Source organism: Mastacembelus armatus, chromosome 24 (genome assembly GCF_900324485.2).
Source record: "Mastacembelus armatus chromosome 24, fMasArm1.2, whole genome shotgun sequence".
Classification (NCBI taxonomy): Eukaryota; Metazoa; Chordata; class Actinopteri; order Synbranchiformes; family Mastacembelidae; genus Mastacembelus; species Mastacembelus armatus.
In genome coordinates this window covers 19631968-19650933 of record NC_046656.1, presented here as the reverse complement: position 1 = coordinate 19650933, position 18966 = coordinate 19631968, and the positions used below count along the sequence as shown (strand labels likewise).

General features: G+C 43.0%; 2 protein-coding genes and 1 non-coding gene across 3 annotated transcripts in view; 1 reads left to right on the top strand and 2 right to left on the bottom strand.

Moving 5' to 3' along the window:
- Window positions 1–1188: 1188 nt before the first annotated feature.
- tdrd15 (tudor domain containing 15) lies at window positions 1189–7342 on the top strand. The gene is made up of 2 exons (XM_026318160.1): window positions 1189–6928; window positions 7140–7342. The coding sequence occupies exons 1-2, from the start codon at window positions 1189–1191 to the stop codon at window positions 7340–7342; spliced, it is 5943 nt and encodes a 1980-aa protein (XP_026173945.1).
- A 1464-nt stretch (window positions 7343–8806) lies between these two features.
- On the bottom strand, window positions 8807–8889 carry trnal-cag (transfer RNA leucine (anticodon CAG)). Its single transcript has one exon. It is a non-coding gene; the product is annotated as a tRNA-Leu (tRNA).
- A 719-nt stretch (window positions 8890–9608) lies between these two features.
- Window positions 9609–18966, bottom strand: part of afdna (afadin, adherens junction formation factor a) — a 73788-nt gene continuing 64430 nt past the window's right edge. Inside the window, 4 exon segments of the mRNA XM_026319238.2 lie at window positions 9609–11554; window positions 11723–11792; window positions 16285–16666; window positions 16668–16838. Of these exon segments, the coding sequence (XP_026175023.1) occupies window positions 11398–11554; window positions 11723–11792; window positions 16285–16666; window positions 16668–16838 (780 nt within the window). The 3' untranslated portion in view covers window positions 9609–11397.

Here is an 18966-nt window from a genome sequence, read left to right as displayed (position 1 = left end):
GCAAACCAACTAATTATCCAAATAAATAAATTAGACTTAATAAGCATGTGCTGTAAATGTGACGTAAGAGCCTAAAATTCAATATAAACGTTAACAAAATCAAATTTAATTGCGTCGGCAGGTGTTAGATTTTGCAGATCAGATCATTTAAAAGTAAAATATCGGTATTAGTTTCATATTTTAGAGGTTTTAACAGGATTAGAGTGAACTTTTTAATTGACGGAGCAGGAAATACGGAGCAGACACGTGTTGCAGCCCGGACCCTGAGGTCACCTGGCCGGTAGTTCTGTGACGAAAAGGTAGGAAAACAGTTGTGGACGTCGGTTAGGTGACTGTGGTCAGATCGAACCAACTAATTAAGTAGTTAACCACCTGGTGTTCCCAGTTTCTGAGGGTTAATTGGACATAAACAGTGATGGCTGCTCGGAGCTACGGAGTTAGCTTCGCTTAGCTAAGGTTAGCATAGTTAGCAGTTACTCGCTAGTTTAAACTGCTTACACCGCCACGGAAAGGTCTGTTAAATCACCTTTAGTTGGTCCAGACATCTTCTCGTAACATATAAATTAAGGTACACACGACATTTTGACATTTTCAATTTAAAGTTTTATTTTCGTTCAATAACGTTTAAGCTAACATTAGCTTAATTGCTAAAGCTAACGTTAGCTTAACTGCTAAAGCTAACGGCACACTTGGGTTCCGCCAGTTTAACGGCATTTAAACAAAACCCACATAATCAATAAATTTCTATTTAATCCTTAATTAGATTTATATATATATATCACTTTAATAACAACCTGTCTAAGTATTGTTGCATTAAAAATATAAAATCTGTTTATTCAGCTGAAGTGATAAAATCTGATATTTGTACATCTCATACTTCAGTAATTTACAGTTGCAGTGTTTATTTTTAAATTTATGTTTTACATTGACAAAAAAAAGCATAAAATCCTCAGATCAGCTAACATTGACTAAAACTGATTATCATTATCGCTTGTCAGACTATTGAGCATCAGTTATTTGTAAGGAATAGTGAAATTATTTGAGACCACAGCCTGGACTACATTTTGCATCACATATCAGACTTTACATTAGGTCTTACAGTGAACAACTTCTGATGAAGTCAAAAATGGACGAAATAACACTTTCTGAAGATGAATAATGTAAGTCACTTTTTTCGCAGGTCTCAAGATGCAGGTAAAAAAAATACCATGTGCCCTTTGGCCAGTGGACCTCAAGATAACTCACTTGGACTGGAACACTGAAGCAGTCCTGATACACTTCCAGGGACAGTACCTTACTATATGTGAACTGGACTATAGCATCTTGCAGGGAGAAATACAGAACCTACCAAAGACAAAGACTGCAGTGGACATTGGAGAGTTTTGCCTTGTAGAAGACTTGACATCAGCTCGCTGGTACAGAGGAAGAGTTCAGAACAGAAAGCAGGATTTGTTTGAAGTTTTCCTCATAGATCATGGAAATGCATTGAGTGTTGACATTTCTCACATATCATCCTGTTCAAATGACCTGTTTATCCTGCCTCCAAAAATAGTTTGTGGCTTTCTTGCAAATGTACTGTTCCTTCAAGGTTGTGCACATTCTGTAATAGAGGAGTATTTCTCAAGAGTTATTGGAACAAATGTCACAGGTTATATTCAAGGCCTCCTTCCCCACAAAATCCTGTTACTGGAAGCCCCTGATATCAACAATGATCTTGTTACACATGGGCTTGGGAGGCATGTGGATACAGATACCTTCCTTCTCTTGGTTGAGATGCTCACTGAGGTGCCCCTCAAACAAAACACAGAGCCAGTTCCTGACTTACTCATTGAAAAGCCAAGGGGACAAGAGTTTTGCTTCAAACCATCCTCTTTGCATGCATACGAAGAAATCCTGTCATTCTGTGGGCCAAGGTTGAGCTGTGGAACACATGCAAAAGTGCGAGTAACTGCTGCTGTCAATCCTGGGCTGTTTTACTGCCAGATGGCTAGCATGGAAACAGATCTTTGGGAAATGTCAAAGAAGCTGGCTGCAGTTTGTGAGTATAGAGCCAAAGAACGCCATCAGATGAAAGAAGCAGAAAATCTGGGTTTACTGTGTTCAGTTAAAGGCAAAGACGGGAAATGGTACAGAGGCTTTGTGCAGTTTCTCCCCGTCAACTCTCAAGTTAGAGTTTTGTTCATTGACTACGGGTTCTTTGAATCTGTCAAAGTTGAGAACGTACACAGGTTGCCACCTGATTTCGATTCTGCACCCATTGTGGCGTTCCCATGCTCACTGTGCTCCCTGAATGATCAAGATGAGGCTGTCAGAACTCAGCAGTTGAGTTTCCTCAAGGCAGGCTTGCTTGGAGAAGTGTTACATGTGGAGATCAAGAGTTTTGATGAAGAGCAGAATCTGTACTACATCACAATAACTGGTACTGAAGATAAGCATGCAAAGAAACCAAAGCCCAATGAGGACCTTCCCAGAGAGAAGGATGAGTCCCTTTATGAGACAGAAGACTCACCTCAAGTTGACTACTTGTACTATGAGACAATCATGAGTGAAGCATTAAGGAAAACACTGGAAGAAGAGGAGCTGCAGGCAGGCTCTGTCTTTGTGGGGTATGTTGTCCATGTCCAAAATCCAAATTACTTCTGGATCAGAACACAAAAACGTAACGATGAGTTTGAAGAACTGATGAAAAAAATAAGAGAACACTTCAGTCAAGTGAAGCTGGATGAAGATGTACTGATGAATCCTAAGCTTGGGACACAGTGCTGTGCAGTTTATGAGGAAGACATGCATTTCTATAGGGCTGTAGTGACAGACACTCTTGACCATGGAGCTGAAGTTTTCTTTATTGATTTTGGGAACATTGAGAAAGTGCCACACATGACGATCAAGAAAATACCAGAGGCTTTTGCCAGCAGCTCAGCGTTTGCCATCTGTTGTACACTTGTTAATGTTCTTCCTTTGGATGAAGTATGGACCTGCTCTGCCGCTGACTTTTTCAGACGGGCTGTGTCAAACAAAGTCCTGCTAGTCCATATTGCTGACATAAGAAAAAACAAATGTGTTGTTGATCTCCATGAGATGGGAAGTGATGACAGTCAGAGTATCACTGAGCTCCTTATTGCTTCCAAACATGCCGAATACTGGAACAACATCTCCATAGAGCCTGTGTTGCAAAACACCACAAATGTGACAGAAAAAACAAGGAGCCTAAAATACAGTGTGACATCGGACGTCAGTGGAAATATAGTGCAACAGGAAGAAGAAGAGAACATGTGCAAAAAAGATGTCAAACCAGCTCAAACCCCTGTTATCTTCAGACCTTTAAACATCAGGCCTGGGTGTGAGTTTGCAGTGAGGTGCTCATACATCAGCTCTCCATCAGATTTCTGGTGCCAGCCCCTTGATCAGGTTCCAGCTTTGGAGGAACTGATGGATAAGGTTCAGCAGTACTATTTAACACACACAGCCCCCATCCAATCAGGGGATTCGTGTTGTGTCGCTAGGTCGCCTCTAGATGCGAGATGGTACAGGGCCATTATTACAGAAAAACAGAAAGGCCAGGCCAGAGTGATATCAGTTGACTATGGATTTACCATCCAAATCAAGGAGCACAATCTTCAGGCAGTACAGCCAGAATATATGCTTTTGGAAGGACAAGCTTTCAGGTGCAACCTTTACAACCTGATTGAACCTACTGACCTAGAGAACTGTGGGGATTGGAGTCCAGAGGCATGTAATTTGATGAAGGATTTTGTCCATGACAATACCAGCACTCTACGATGTAAAGTTGTCTCTCAGTTGAATGTTAAAAACAAAGGGCCATGCAATGTTGTGGATCTCTACAACAGTCAAACCCAGCAGAGCATAACAGATATGCTTGTGGAACAGAGCCTGGCAAGACGAGTGACAGTCTCAACAAAGCAACTGTCAACAGTATTTCCTGAGTCTTTTGTTTACTCTTCATTTGATCTATGTTCTGGAAATGAAGTGCAAGTATACGTCACTCATGTTAGCAGTCAGTGCGAGGTCTATTGCCAACTTGAGAGAAACACTGAAATGTTTGAGGAGCTGGAAAAGAAAATCTCAGAGGAAAGTGAAAACATGATGCGGACCAGTACGAAACCTGTCCTGAGGAGATTGTGCCTGGCCAAATACCTGGATGGCAAATGGTACAGGGGTTTGGCACATCCTGTTCAGTCACCTCAGCATTTCAGGGTGTTTTTTGTGGATTATGGAAACACAGGCATATCTGAGAAAACACATGTGATGTTCATTCCCAGAGACTCTGCTTATTTGTTGTACACACCCATGCAGGCACTGAGATGCAGCCTTGCATCAGTTTCCAAGAAAGAACTCTATGCAGATGTCAAGGACTGGCTTGTTGCAGCCGTCCTCAACAAGTTGGTGCGAGCCGTCATAGTAGCAAAGAGGGAAGACGACTCATTTGATGTTGAGTTGTTTGACGGGGATGTTAACATCAATAAGAAGGTGAATGACCTCATTGTCGGTCTTACGCCTAAACCAAAGACAGTTACAAGTTTTGACAAAAGCAAACCAAAGAAAGATTACATTAAGACTTCAGTCAAGCTCAAGAGTCAGCCTGCATTTTCTCCAAGGTGTTATATCCAGAGAGATACTCAAGTTCGAAGTGCACCCCAACAGAAGCAAAAAAACACAAGAAAGTATGTTCGTAGGAGAACAAACACAAATGTGAAGAAACAAAACGAGAACAGGACACAGAGCCCTGTTCCTATACATCCTCAGGAAAACACAAAAGCAAAAGAGAGAGAGAGGGGAGATCTAAATGCAAAGGAAACAAAGGTCCCTCAGTTGTCGTGTTTGCCTGAGAAGAAACTGAATCCAGGATTCAGGGCGGAGTGTTTTGTTTCACACATTGACTCAGTCAACAGCTTTTTCCTTCAGCTGTCAGAGGACGGACCTGCCATCTTGAAAATGGGTGAAGATCTTAACTCAGGTGTCAGAGATTCCTTGAAAACAACCACGTCTTTGACAATCAGTGACCTTGTCCTGGCTGAGTATGAGGACGACGGGGCTCTGTATCGTTCTGTACTGAGAGACTATGAAGGGACTTCTTGCTTCAAAGTTGAGTTCATTGACTATGGAAATTCAGCAGTTGTGGGAAAGGAGAAGATCTACCTAATACCAAAGGATTATCTCTCTCAGCCAAGATTCAGCATACCATGCTTCCTGTTGGACAAAAACACTTATGAAAATCATGCTTCCTTCACTGATGCTGTCATGGACAAGCGTCTCATGGTTGACTTTGTCCGTCAACGTGAAAGTTGTTGGGAAGTTAAAATTGAGACTCTTGATCGAGAATTTGGTCTTCCATCGGCACGTGAGGCAGCAGGTGAAAGTAGCTCGGCAGACGAAAACAAAGAGGGGTCTCTTGTGACTTCAACTGCAACAGAAGAGACTGTGATACCCACAGACCAGAGCTACTGCAGAACAGATGTGTGTGAGAATGAAGAAAGTAAATCTGAAAGAATGATGGCCACTGGTGAGATGCTGAAACCACCACTTTTCACACTGTTAACCAAACAGAGCCCAAAAACCTACAGGTGCCGAAGACGACGTCCCAGAAGAAACAAGACTCGTTTCAATAAAAAGCAGATGCAAACTTCAAGCTCTTCTTTCAAAGCGATGGGACATCTTGCTGAAACATTCATACCTCTCACAATTTTGCAACCTAAAGACACGGAGAATGGTACAGTTCTGTCAGTCCAGAGTAATGGTGAATTTTACATCAGACTTGCTCAGACTACTCATCTGTTTGCTGCACTGGAAACTCACATCGCAGACAACATATACAAGTGCGAGATGGTGACCGAAGAGGATGTCAAACAAGGCCTCAGCTGCTTAGTTCAGGTAGACAACAAGTGGTACAGGGCTTTTGTTCAGCAGGTAGGCCAGGGCAAATGCCAGGTCCTCCTCGTGGATCATGGAATAATCAAAGAAATTCCAAGTAGCTCCATCCGACAACAGTGTAAGGACTTGACAGGGATTCCCAACCTTGCAGTGCTATGCAGGATGAACTACTTTGGACTCACTGAGGGAGGGGGTGCTCACAAACTGTGGCCTCAAACTCTCAAATCAGTGATAGGCAAAGAAGTCAAACTGGTGTTCGTGCAGTATTTAGAAGCTGATAACCTCTGGATGGTTGAAATAGTCATGAGTGAGCTGGTCTTGGTTCATCAAATTGCAGACATGCTACGGCAGAATCGAGAGCTTACCTCAGTATCTGAAAACCGAAATGAGGCCACAGAAGGAGAACACAACCTTGATGCAAGTCCTCCTCAGCAACTTGTTTTTGCTTCTGTGGCTATAGACACGGCATACATTGGCTTCGCTGCAGCAGTGACCAATCCCTCTGAGTTCTGTCTCGTTCTTGAAGACTTGCTTCTCGTCATGAACCAAATGTCCGTCATGTTGGACGAGCTTCCTGGGCAGTTGTCTCCTCTTCCTGAAGCCCACCTCATCCCTGGCACATGCTGCCTGTTCAAATCAGTGTCCAAGAACAAGTGGTGCAGGGCTGAAATTGTAAACGCAGATGCCACAGTGGTCCTCAACCTGGTGGATTATGGCTATTGCGATTGCTTGCTGTACAAAGACTGCTCTCAGCTGAAGAGGCTTCCAGAGGAGCTAATAAACCTCCCAAAGGTGACGTTCCCCTGCATCCTGAGAGGGGTGAAGCCAGTTGAAGCGGATGGGCAGTGGACTGATGAGGGGGCGGTTTTCTTCCAACACTGTTTGTATCAGAAGAATCTTCAGATCTTCTTCAGAGAGTTTGTTTCAGACGTACACTGGAAAGTGGACATTCTGGCTGATGGTGTCCATGTTGCCAAGGAGCTGGTGGATGCTGGACATGCCAGTTATATAGATGTCATGCTAGGACTGAGGTATGTCTGTATCCATATATTTGTAATATAGTTTGTGGGAGTCGTTTTTAGGCAACTTTTCATTGTTTTATTCACAATTGCTTTGAATTTTATTTTCTATGTGTAACACTATTTGAAGATTATTAAGTGAAAATCTGTTGTTCTGACAACACTGTTTTGTGAAGTTGCTGGAGATTTGACCTCTTGCACACGCTTGACCTAAATTTCTGACGCATTCAGGTTTCAGGAGCAGAGCCCCTGGAAAGTTTCTCCTCAAGGTCCAGGCAGTGAGGAAGAGTCTTGCCAGGGAGATGAAGCCCCTGTTGAGAAGTCAGATCTTGCATCTGAGGCCACCGTGGAAGCTGAGGGGAACATGCCACTCAGCCCTGTACCTGGATTTAAACAATGTCAGGAAAGTATTTCACACTTTGTTTCGGCGTTAAATGAAAATGTACTGCAGACTGCTGGAAAATAACAACCTCACTATTAAAAAGATGCTTTGTCTCAGTTAATCTGACACTTTGAGTCACTCAGATTCATTTCTTAACCCTGCTGAAATGAACTGAAACCACTGAGTGGCTGAAAGATATAATCTTTTCATCAGTACAAACACTACAGCATCATTTGAAAAAGGTTTGGCAATGATTTATATTAACAGAAGAGGCATGCTCACTTTTCTTACAGGTCTCTTGATGTGAAGGCGTCTGGTTCTGTCTCGCAGCAGTTTCCTGGGTGCAGCGTTTCTTCTCACTGTGTCACATGACTGCAAGTCAGATTTAAACAATGAGTGAGAGAGTTTTAGCCAAAAGCATCAACATAAATTTAATTACTAATAATACCTTTATTTTTCCTCAATATTATTTTGTTCAATGTATTTCACTGTGTTGAACCTGGTGATGTTTGTTGACCTGGAGTTAAGTGAGCAGCTGGTGAGCAGCTCAGATATGGTTATAGTTTATTGTTGTATATTGTGTGTTTGAAACTGTTTAAGTGAGAACTTAGTTTGTGAGGTGATTTAAATATATAGTAGTGAAGCAGATGTTTAGTTTAATTAGTTCACATTAGATGACTTAGGAATCTAGGGAAGTGTGATTAGCTATTTTTGAGTTTTAATGACAAAAAATATTTTTCCAGGCCCAGATATTTAGTGTTTCTGACAATGTGTGAGTGTTTCACAGTTAGTTCCTGGTGTAAATTCATTTTGAGTTGAATGCAGTAAAACTTTCACAAAATTAAATCCCTATTTTGATGTTTTTCTTAGACATCAGTGGGACATATGTTCATCAGCTGTGTGTGAAAACTGACATACAGAAAGTTTGTGGGGGGATGAAAAGTAACTTTAGTGGTAAATATGATAAGTGACACAAACTGTACAAGCTAAACTCTGAGGTGATCTGAACACAAACCGCACTTCACCACAGGATTGTGCTATTGAGCCATGAAATATGTTGTGAGTTCTGTTGACAGTGCGCTCAGAGGTTTTTCTCTAACTCAGGAAATTCTAAAAAATAAAAGAACTTGAAGCACTTCAGGGGTGTTTAATACAAATGTAAGGAAAATGATAAGTTTTCAGGTTATGTTATCATGCTGGCTGGTCTGTGACTGTAGATACTATGATGGGCTGATGTTGGTATTTTGTCCACTGCATTTATAATAATGATGAAAGGCTAAAAATCTAGTAAATTAAAAAACTACATTATGTAAAAAGGTAAATAGGAACAAATTTACATTTACTTTATGAATAAAACAAGATGAATTCAGGTTCCATAATTTCTTTATGCCCAATGGTAATATCCCTGATCCGTCAGCTGGAAGCCGATTTATCATCCTGCACTGTTGATTAAATGTTTGTGTTGAAACTTGACTTTGCGTTTTAAACTAAAAAAGAAAAAAAAAAAAAATGTTGCTGTCAGAAGTGGGATTCGAACCCACGCCTCCAGGGGAGACTGCGACCTGAACGCAGCGCCTTAGACCGCTCGGCCATCCTGACATCTATACGAAGCTGATCAGATATGTGTTTATAAACGGTATCACACGATATCAATATTTGTTATTTAATTTGGAAATTTCTACTGAAATAAAACGCAAAAACTCTGACATAGCGTGAGTAACAACATACGAGATCAAGACAGACGTTTAAGCTCATTAGCATGACATTAAATTAAATTAATGGAAGATACGTTACGGACAAACATTAAATATCTACACAAACACAAACGTTTTAAAAACCTTGTAATTTAAAGTATAAAAACTTTTAACAACTCCCGGTTTGGTCATTTGCAGGTCAACGAGCAAGACGTAACGTAACGTAAAATGCGTTTCCAAGAAGGAAATGACGTTAAAGTTTCTAATGGCGCGTTGCCGTCACGTGACGCATAAAGACGATCAATAGTAAACGATTAATTTTATTAATTATTGACAAGTTTCACTACAAGATTACCTGAATTTTTTAAAAAACTCGATGTTAACTTAATAGGTCACCTCTATTGTTGATCATCGTATAACTAGAACACATAATAAATAAATAGTATCCAAATAAATTGAGTGAGAAAAAAAAAGTATTTACCTCTGATCCGTCGAAGATGAAAAGCCCTGACCTGGTCCAGGTTTGTCCTGAATTAAACCTTAACACAAGACAGCTCAAAAAAGTTGCAACAAGTCTTTTTAAAAATGTTCTGAGGGGATTGACAAATGACAACACTTCCAGCCTGCACTGTTGAAAAATCTGTATTTATTAATGATTTACAAAAGGCTAAACATGAAACCATTTTAATGATTCAGTTCATTTTGAAACCTAAAAAGAGAGTAGTAGTAGTAGTAGTAGTAGTAGTAGTAGTAGTAGTTGTTGTTGTTGTTGTTGTTGTTGTGTTTGGAGGTGCAGGGGCACATCTGTAGTGATTTTACAGGCTATAACAGCTTCTTATCACGTAGAATCTGTTTTAGTGGAGGCTCCTGGAGAGAAAAAGGAAATAAATCCACACACAGGATGGAGTCACTCAAACAAACTGCAGAGGAGAAATACATTTGAAATATCACTATTTTAGATTAGTTTAACTGGGTGTTCGTTTTCTACATCAGCCGAGCAGCAGTGATGGTGAAGGTGATTATGGAAATTGTGTTTATATGTATATAGTTTTATATATATATAAGTATATATATATATATATATATATGTATATTTGTACAACCACAATTATTTCACCTTATCTCACCAGTTCAAAAAAAAAACAACTGCAACTACCAACAACAATTTTTCCGTCTTCAATAGATTATGACTGCGGTACGAGACATCCCAAATGTAATCCCCTTCTTGAAACAGTTTGCCGACGCATACGAAAAAGTAAAACCAAAGTCTTTGTGCAAGTATGTTTTTCCCACAAGGTTTGAAATAAATATCAGTAAAGCCGAGGAGTAAGGGCTTACGGAGTAGTGTTAATTACTTCTTTAACTCAGAAAACCAACACTAATCACACTGTGAGTCAAAGGAGTTCTGTGTTGAATTTAGGTCATAATCAGTCAAATCAATCTCACACAACTCTGCCAAAGGTTTGATTTAAAAGAAAGTAAAATTAGAGTTACCTCAGTTTGGGCTGAAACATTAAGAAAAATGAACTCCACTGACAGTGAGGAGGAGCAGGGAGACTGTTCAGCTTTGGCCTAAAAACCCTGTTGGATTTTCTGACACCAAAATGCTGTGAAATCACATTAGGTTTGCAGTTTTTAGAAGCCTGACATTTCTACAGTAGTAAAAGAGTGAGACAGTTGTGGACCTGAATATTTACAGTAATGTTGTGCACTTAAAGATCCTTCTCTGGACTGTTCGATCCTCCTCTGGAGAATCTTTCGAGAGTTATTCTAAAACATCACAGAAAAATCCCATGCTTTCTTGCTACGGAATGAAATAACAGTGTTTCCACTCACTGAGAATTTTAATTTTTAAAAAACAAGGAAATAAAAATAAAGACTGGTCTGAAGCTCAACCATTGGGCATTTCTGCTGGCAATGAAGAATAAAAGTGTGAAAACGAGATGATGCAGAAAGAGCATAAAATAACACCTTAAAATTCATATTTCAGCAAGCTTTTTAAAAAAATGTAAAATGAGAATAAACCTTTCTGCATCCCTCGTCCACAGAACCATTTTACAAACAAAAATATACCCCCCTTTGTTGTGTGACTCAAATTCTCACTAGATATAATTAAAACTTTTTTACAGTGCTTTATCATTATATATCTTTGACAGACCTTAACGAGGGGAAGAAATCTTTAGCCATAACTGTCTCTCCTATTGCAACGATATAGCTACGTCAAAAAAAGTGAACAGTCCAGTTATTTGCTGAATAAAATAAAAATAAAAGGGAAAACAACACAGACAGGAGGAGACGGTCAGTGGCAGGGAAAGCGAGCGCCAACTCTCTCGACCCGGTTTCTTCCCAGGGGCACCTTAAGGTTACCATGGTGATGTGGCGTTAAGGTGGCGCAGGGCCGAAAGACTCGGGTCTACTGCTTGGTGTTGAGCTCGTTCTCCAGCTCCATGAGTTTGCGTGAAGCCTTGACCTTGATGGAAACCTCCTTCCCCTGAGAGAAGAGACGCTGGCGCTCCTTGAAGGTCAAACTCTCCGGAGCGCCGCTGGGGATCGAGTTCTCCTGCTCCTGGCTGGAAACACAAACACATATACATACACACCACTGTACTTAAAACTATACAGGCCTCATCTTTTAATAACCGCTCAGCCTGAGTTTTATTTTTACACAGTGACTCCAGAAGCTCCAACAGTTAATTAAAAAAAGAACTGAGAACAGAGCGTTAAGACAGGGGACTTACTTCTTCGTCCATTTGAAGACGTCTCCTGATCCTACAACTCCTGCTGAGTTTCCAGTGTACGAGTTAAATCCTGCCCGAGGTTCAGGGATCACACAGACAGAGCAGTAAAACACGAGTCAGTGTGGGTCGGACTCAGCTTGAGACATCCCAGACATGTGAGACAGAAGCTGCTGGGTCACAGAGGACGCCCCCCCCCCCCTTCATCAGCCACTAACGTTACACGTGTTCAGAAACAGAAACTTGGTGGAAAATACAAAATGATAATTATTGATCTTGAACAGTGGTCACCAGTACCCAGCAGCTTCTTAGGTCAACATCACTTCTTTTCCCACAGACCAGCCTGAGCGGAAGGAAGTAAGGAAGGAAAGAAGGAAGGAAGGGAAGGAAGGAAGGGAAGGAGTTCTGGAGAAGCTTCAGGCAGAAACAATCAGATGTCATCAAACTAGAGCAGCGAGCCGAGAAGAGAGAGCGTTAAAAAGCTGTTAAAGGGCCATTGCAAAGCAGCAAAATGGTCTGTGGAAGTGTCAGGTGGAGCCCGAGGCCGAGGTCGTCATCGACCGTGTGTGAACCTTACTGCTGAGGATCTGGAGCCCCATGGTGGTCTCTCAGCTCGTTACTGATTCGGACTGAAAACACTGAACTGATCATGGTTTAAACAGAAACATCTACATAAATAAACATAAATGAGGCTCAGCAGGGGAACTAACACAAAGACGGAGACCTCGACCTTTGACCCGACCCCCCCCCCAAAAATCAGTTAATCAGTTGGCTCATGTGTCCCTGTGTCTTTCAGTAACGTCCAGATTAGAACGAGACACAGCTGGAGCCTGAGCCCGTCAGACCAGACCAGGTGTGTCCAGGTGTGTCCAGCTGGTTCCATCTGAACCAGAGTCTGCAGGTGTTTATTATTAGTCCCACAGTCGTCCGTCCTCGCTGAAACTGTGGCTGGAATATAAAAAGACTACCAGTCAAAAGTCTATATGTATTTTTTTACTTTCAACAAATGCACTAAAAAGACTAAAACCTATAAATGAACTGAACCTTCCTACACGTGTCGTCGATGCATTTACAGCCTGGAGTTTATTGCTCAATGCCAGAGTGTCATTATTGTTTTTTTAACTCAGTCCTGTAGCTGGAAATATCTGCTCAGTCTTTCAGCTGTGACCGACCCTGCATCCCATATCTGCTCACAGCTTTTTCAAATTTTATTTCTGAGCCACATCACGACTCTTACACCCTCTGCCTGGAGGTCAAGGCACTAAATGTGTATTAATCCTCTGCTGAAAATAGTCCCCAACCAATAAACTTTTGACTCCTGTGATAATCAGCGTCCAGACGTTTAGGAAATGAAAATACATCTGGAGCCAATTGGAGCAGAGAAGAAGTGAGAAATGGATTTAAACGTTGGTTTGGCCTTTTCATGGGATTTGTCGACAGTCTGAGAAACAGAACAACACCAGCCGGGTTCTTTAAGGTTCTAATATTTTCCATCTGCAGCAACATCTCATTCCATTTGCTAACATCAGTCGGAGAGCAGGGACTAATCAGTGAGAATGAAACCTGCAGGCTCTGTTCGTGGATCTGATCAGTAGAACACAGCTCTTCTCTCTTATTGGGCTGATTTGTACAAGCTGTGGCTGGATCAGCTCTGATAACAGCCGGTCCCGACCCAGAACAAACCAGGACTTGGACCATTAAACACGAAGTATTAACTCTGCTGGGTTGTGTTTCCAAAGACACGTCTGGACTTGTGTCGCACATGAAATGACACAGTGACACGGTGAGAAGCCACATGGATTAATCGAGCGGGCAGCTCCGGGCTCATTCTTTGAGTTTCACAGCACGAAAACAGAGAGAGGTCTGAAGTGGAGTTTGGAACGGGATCAAGCCGGGTCCCACTTCAGCCCCAAAACCACATAAACACAAACTGGAAAAGAACAAAGTAACCACAGAGAAACAAGCCTCGTTCAAGGCCAGTCACATTCCTCTGTGGAGCCAGAAGAGATGGAAAACTATACTTCTGGCAGTGCGATCGAAAATTCTTCAGATTCACACAAAAAAAAAAAAAAAAATCATCCACTGGCTTTTCAGAGATTCTCAAAGGTTGTGAATGTTTTCCTTTTCCTCTGGTTCAATTATCTTGGAGGCCAGAGGAGCCTAAAAAAACTCCTTCCTGTACCAACACACAGTTTTTGTTAGAACATCCATCTCTGGGAATAACTGAAGTTTTCTCCAGCTCGTGCACCTTGTGAGAGGAAAACTGGCGTCGGGGTCGTTTTTCTTGTGGTTTTGTTCTGATTAGAAAAACTTCTCTTTTGAGAAGAAGCCACGTTTTTATTAAAGTCAGATTTGAGCTTTTGGAGCTGCCAGCTGATCGAATCCCACTCATTAAATACACTTGGAGACTGGTAACATCAGGGAAGCTGGAGACTCAGGTGCCGTGTGGTCACCTGAACCTGCTGCAATGCCCTGTGGGAGTTGTAGTAAGGTTTAGTAAAGCTGCAGCGTTAGACACAGACTGACAGGCCAAATGAAGGACAGCCGGACAACAAAGCACATACAAGGAAATTAAGTCGTTTGGGAAGTGACCAACAGAGACGAGCAGCAAAGAAACAAAAGGCAAAGAGCGACAGCAGAGAGCAGCCTGGTGGAAGCTGCACAGGCAGTAAAAAGCAATAGACATCAAGCCGGTTACTGGGGGGAGCTGCTGGCAGCCACAGTGCAGTGTTTGTGTTTAAAATGTCTGTGTGAGTGTGAGCGGGTGGTGAGACATGCAGATTTTATCTCTGAGGGAGGTGGGTGAGTGGGTGGGGGAGGCAGTGGGGCGTTAGTGTGATGTGGTTTTTTTCTGAATTGGAGTGAAACTGCAGCACAGGAGGTCCTGGATGGGTTTTAGTGGTTACTAAGCAGAAACAAGGGGACGAGGTTCACGTTGGAGGTGCAGGCAGCTGCTTCCTGGACCTCAGCTCGTATCCGCACTGTGCTGCATTCAAAGCCCTGTTTGTCTGTGGACGTTCAAACATTTACACTGCCATGTACAGAGCAAACATTTCTCAACACAAACTATGTCGCTGCAGCTCAGCAGCAGCAGTTACCTCCCACTTTTCTCCCTCTACCAAAACTAAAACAACGATAACTGAACGTTTCTCTAATCTAACATATTAAACATGGTCTGAAAAGAAGCATCTGCACAAGAACTTTGATTAAAAACTAAAACTGGACCTGAATTACTTACAAAGACTTTTATACTCTGTGCTACAGACACATTTCAGCCAAGAGGAAACAGCACTGAGGTTTAATATCTGCACCTTATTACCACAGGCTGCATATTTATGATGCACAGCAGCTCTCACCTTCATTACGGAGGAAACTTTGCAGACCTGCTCAGTTTTTTCATGGCGAACACAAAGTGATTTTCAAATCATTTGAGCAACAACATTTAAAAATTCCTAAGAAAAAATGTTGCATAAAAACGTGAAAATGTAGTTTTCTGTTCATTTCACTCTGGATGTAATGTGGAGTCATGACCCACAGGCTGATAATGAGTCAGGTAAAGGACTGGAGCAAAAGGCTGGACAGAGCTGCCAGCTGACTGCAGCGTGACCCCTGTACAGTTTGACAGCGAGGCCTTCTGAAGGAAAGCACAGATACAAATCTCCACATAACCATTTGACACGAATGGACCAAGAAAAACAGCAGGTAAATATTTGGTTTATCTCAAGAAAGTCTAATCTGGGGGACGTGTGTCCGAGCGTGACCTGTGAATATAAGCAGCTGAAACAAAAACCTCCTGACAGGAGGATTTAAACCACAGCCAAACGTTTCAACAGCCACAGACAAAGAAGAACCCGTCACTCATCATTTCTGCATGTTTATGAGATGGAGCTGATTGCTTTTAATAGAGTGATTGATGGGTGTGTAAAGCCAATGGGGGTGTCTCCTTCCCTTTAAAGCCAACACCGCTAAGCAGAGCCACAGGGCAGGAAGGGGGCAGGCAGGCAGGCAGACTGACGGCTGGCCTCGCCCCCCCGTCCCAAGCAGCAACCAACCAGACACAAAGGAGGCGGCGAGCGACAACACCAACAGTACTATGATTGGCTCTGATGGGTCTCAATCTGCAGCAAAAAAGTGGTGGCGTGATTATCGATTGCTTTTTCTGTTCACTAGTGCTGATCGAGGGGGGAGATGTGATTGGAGGAAAACAAGGAGGGGGAAATAAAAAATTGATCGGGGGACAGGAGGAGGTGATCGAAACAAACCAACATGAAAAAATACAAATACATTTCTGATTTGATTCAGGACGGAGGGAAATCCTCACACGTAAAATAACAAACAAAGTGATGAATTGACTGAGGACAAAAACACGTAGAGGAGGAGAAGGTAGGCGGTGGAGTAAAAAGGCAGAGTGCCTGTCGACTGAAAAACAAGGTAAAAACACAAAACAGCACTAAACTATGAAGGAGTGGGTAGTAAATGAAGAGATGAGTGAATGAGAGGGAGGTATGGGAGCTGTAGAGGGCGCTGTGGCGAGCCTGACTCCTCTCTCCTCCCTCTGGGTCTACCTTTAAAGCCTCCTGGGGGGTTGGAGCTGGGTTTGGCAGGAAGGGGGGGCCCTGTACTGTTGGAGTTGTTGACTGGCGGCTGGAATGAGCCAGACAGGAAGATGCCGTCAGAAAGTGGACGGGGCTTGCGCGCAGTGGGCGGCGGCTGGGGCTTGCTGTGATTAGGTGAGGCGGTGGCCGGGAGGTCGCCGTACGACTTCCGGGTCGCCGACAGCTTCACCTGACCTGACTGGCCGCCGCCGCCACTCCCTGCTTTGGTGGCTTCCTTGCCTTCCTCCTCGTCTTCCTCATCGCCCGCGTAGGTGACAAACTTGGCGGTGTAGAGCGTGTCAGGTGAGGCGACCTGGGTTTTGAGGTAGGAGGTGTTTCTCTGTGGGGGGGGGCGGGGGGGTGTTAGTAGGGTTGCTGGGGGTGGGGGGTTGGTAATCCCGGGGCAGCGGGGGCCGATACAGACCGGCCGGATCGTCGGGCGTCAGCAGCTTTCTCTCAGCCTCCTCGTGCTGCCGGCGCCGCTCGGCCTCCAGGCGGGTGTAGTACTCCTCCTCCTGTCTCCTCTAGGGGAGGGACAACCTGTTAGTATGCTCCACTCTCATTGGCTCACACCTCAGACAGGGACACTGGCTGGCTAATCCGATACAGACTATTCTACCACAAGTCTGACAAGACTCTGCTGAACCTGACGAGACCTGGACTACCCCACAATCCACTGAGATCTGGTCCAGTGCAAAGACAAAGTCCATCATGTCTACTAGTCTGACAGAGCTGAACCATTTCACAGCTGATGCATCCTGCTCCTGGTTCAGGGGCCTCATTTATAAAATAGGTCTTAACGATTAAATTCAGAGCCGATATCTACTGAGATGTACGACAAAGTACGTCAGGAACAATCGACTAAGTGATAAAACTGTGGGTTAAATCTGAAGCTTCACTTCATCTACCTGGTTTTCACATCCACTTAACTGGTCCTAGACCAGAACACCACAAATGAGTCAAGACGTTCACTGATCCATCCCTCATCATGATGCTGTATATTAAAGTGTTTGGACTCCACCAGACTAACAGGATACTGGAAGACCTCACAGACCACCACGTCCTCCACCATCTCCCCTGCCCTCGACACCGGGTGTGTGCATGTGTACATGTGCCTCGGTTTTCTGTGTATCCTCAGTTTGTACTGCAGTACATGGTTTGTGGGTGGAGTCCAACCCGCCCTGTCTCCACGTCAGGGGAAGGTCTGCGACGATAAACGTGAATCTACACTGGACGAATGTGTTCAGATTTCTGGGTTTGCAGCTCGGCCAGCGGGTGACGTGTGATCAGCGTCTGACGTCAGACTATCGTCACAAATCTCTGCCCGTTTTCTTGAAAGTCTGTCGTGGGGTCAGGGTCTCGTACGTCGTCACCCTGATTCACCTCTGAGGACACACAGCCCAATGAGCCTCTAGTGCCTGGGGTGTAACCGGGCTGCTTTTGACGGGTCGGTCGGAATCTGAAGAAACTGGGAGGGATTAGTGGGTGTGTGGGTTTGAATGAGCTCGCTGACATGTGCAGTATGGATGGCTGAGGGTGGCTATGAGGCGGGTGGGTGGATAGATATCTGTGTGTGTGTGTGTGTGTGTGTGTGTGTGTGTGTGTGCGTGAACTGAATATAAAGCATATGATTGTTTGGGAAAAGTGGGAGGGTGGGCGGCATTCCCTACACATAGTGTCTGAAGCGATGCTGGATGGAAATGGTGACAAAAATAACACAAAATAACGAGAAAACCTCATAAAATCATAACTGCTACCCCAAATAAACTCAAATAACTTCCTGACACACACAAGGACCAACAACAACAACAACGACATGATCCCATGCTTGAGGTGGGTGAGCGCACGTAACATGACACAGCAACACATCACATAGGGTGGAGGGTGCACAGGATGAGGACATGCAACTGGACAGTAAACATCAAACATCAGAATAACATCAATTTCTCAAACACATTAAATGTTCTTAAACATCATCTTATCCCGACTTCCTCTGAATTTAAACCTTTGCCTTAGTGAGATACTTCAGCTGCTGTTTGTATTCACAGCAAGTCAACGTGAAAAAACAAACGTTACTTGTCTTTCCTCACAGGATTTTAAAGGACCAGAGGTCTGGATCAGGTCTGCAGCTCACAGGACAAATGCACCAAAAATAATGGCATCATGGTGACGCAACACAATGATAAAACCATGAAGTATGTTTGATTTAACACACAGGACGCAGATGGGTGGGTGGACACGAGATCAGACCACTGGTCATTTAAAACCAAAATAGTTTTATAACATATGTAACATGTCCAGATGACTCAGCAAACAATATCTGCCTGATTTGCCTTTTGTGCCTGTTAATCCGACACAAATTAAAAATCCATTTAAATTAAATCTCTATCAATAAAATATGCAGCAAGTGAAAGGATCTGAAAACTCTGCATAGCTTCAGTAGAGCTCAGGGTTAGGCTGGTGTGTTTGTCCGATACTGTTTTCTATCTTTAAAATAAAAGCATAATGCAGCAGAACGTCGTCTACATCTGATATATTTTATAGAAACTGAACATCGTTTCAACATATGAATCTAAACTGATAAAAATGTCTTTCTATAAGTCGCTGTCCAGGTTATTTCCACTTCAACTTCAAGCTAAAATAATTAATTTA

Excerpts from the sequence above, each read along its gene's own strand:
- tdrd15 (XM_026318160.1), top strand. The coding sequence starts at position 1,189 with ATGCAGGTAAAAAAAATACCATGTGCCCTTTGGCCAGTGGACCTCAAG. Across the intron at positions 6,929-7,139 it reads GCTAGGACTGAGGTATGTCT|GTTTCAGGAGCAGAGCCCCT; the intron begins GTATCCATATAT and ends TGACGCATTCAG.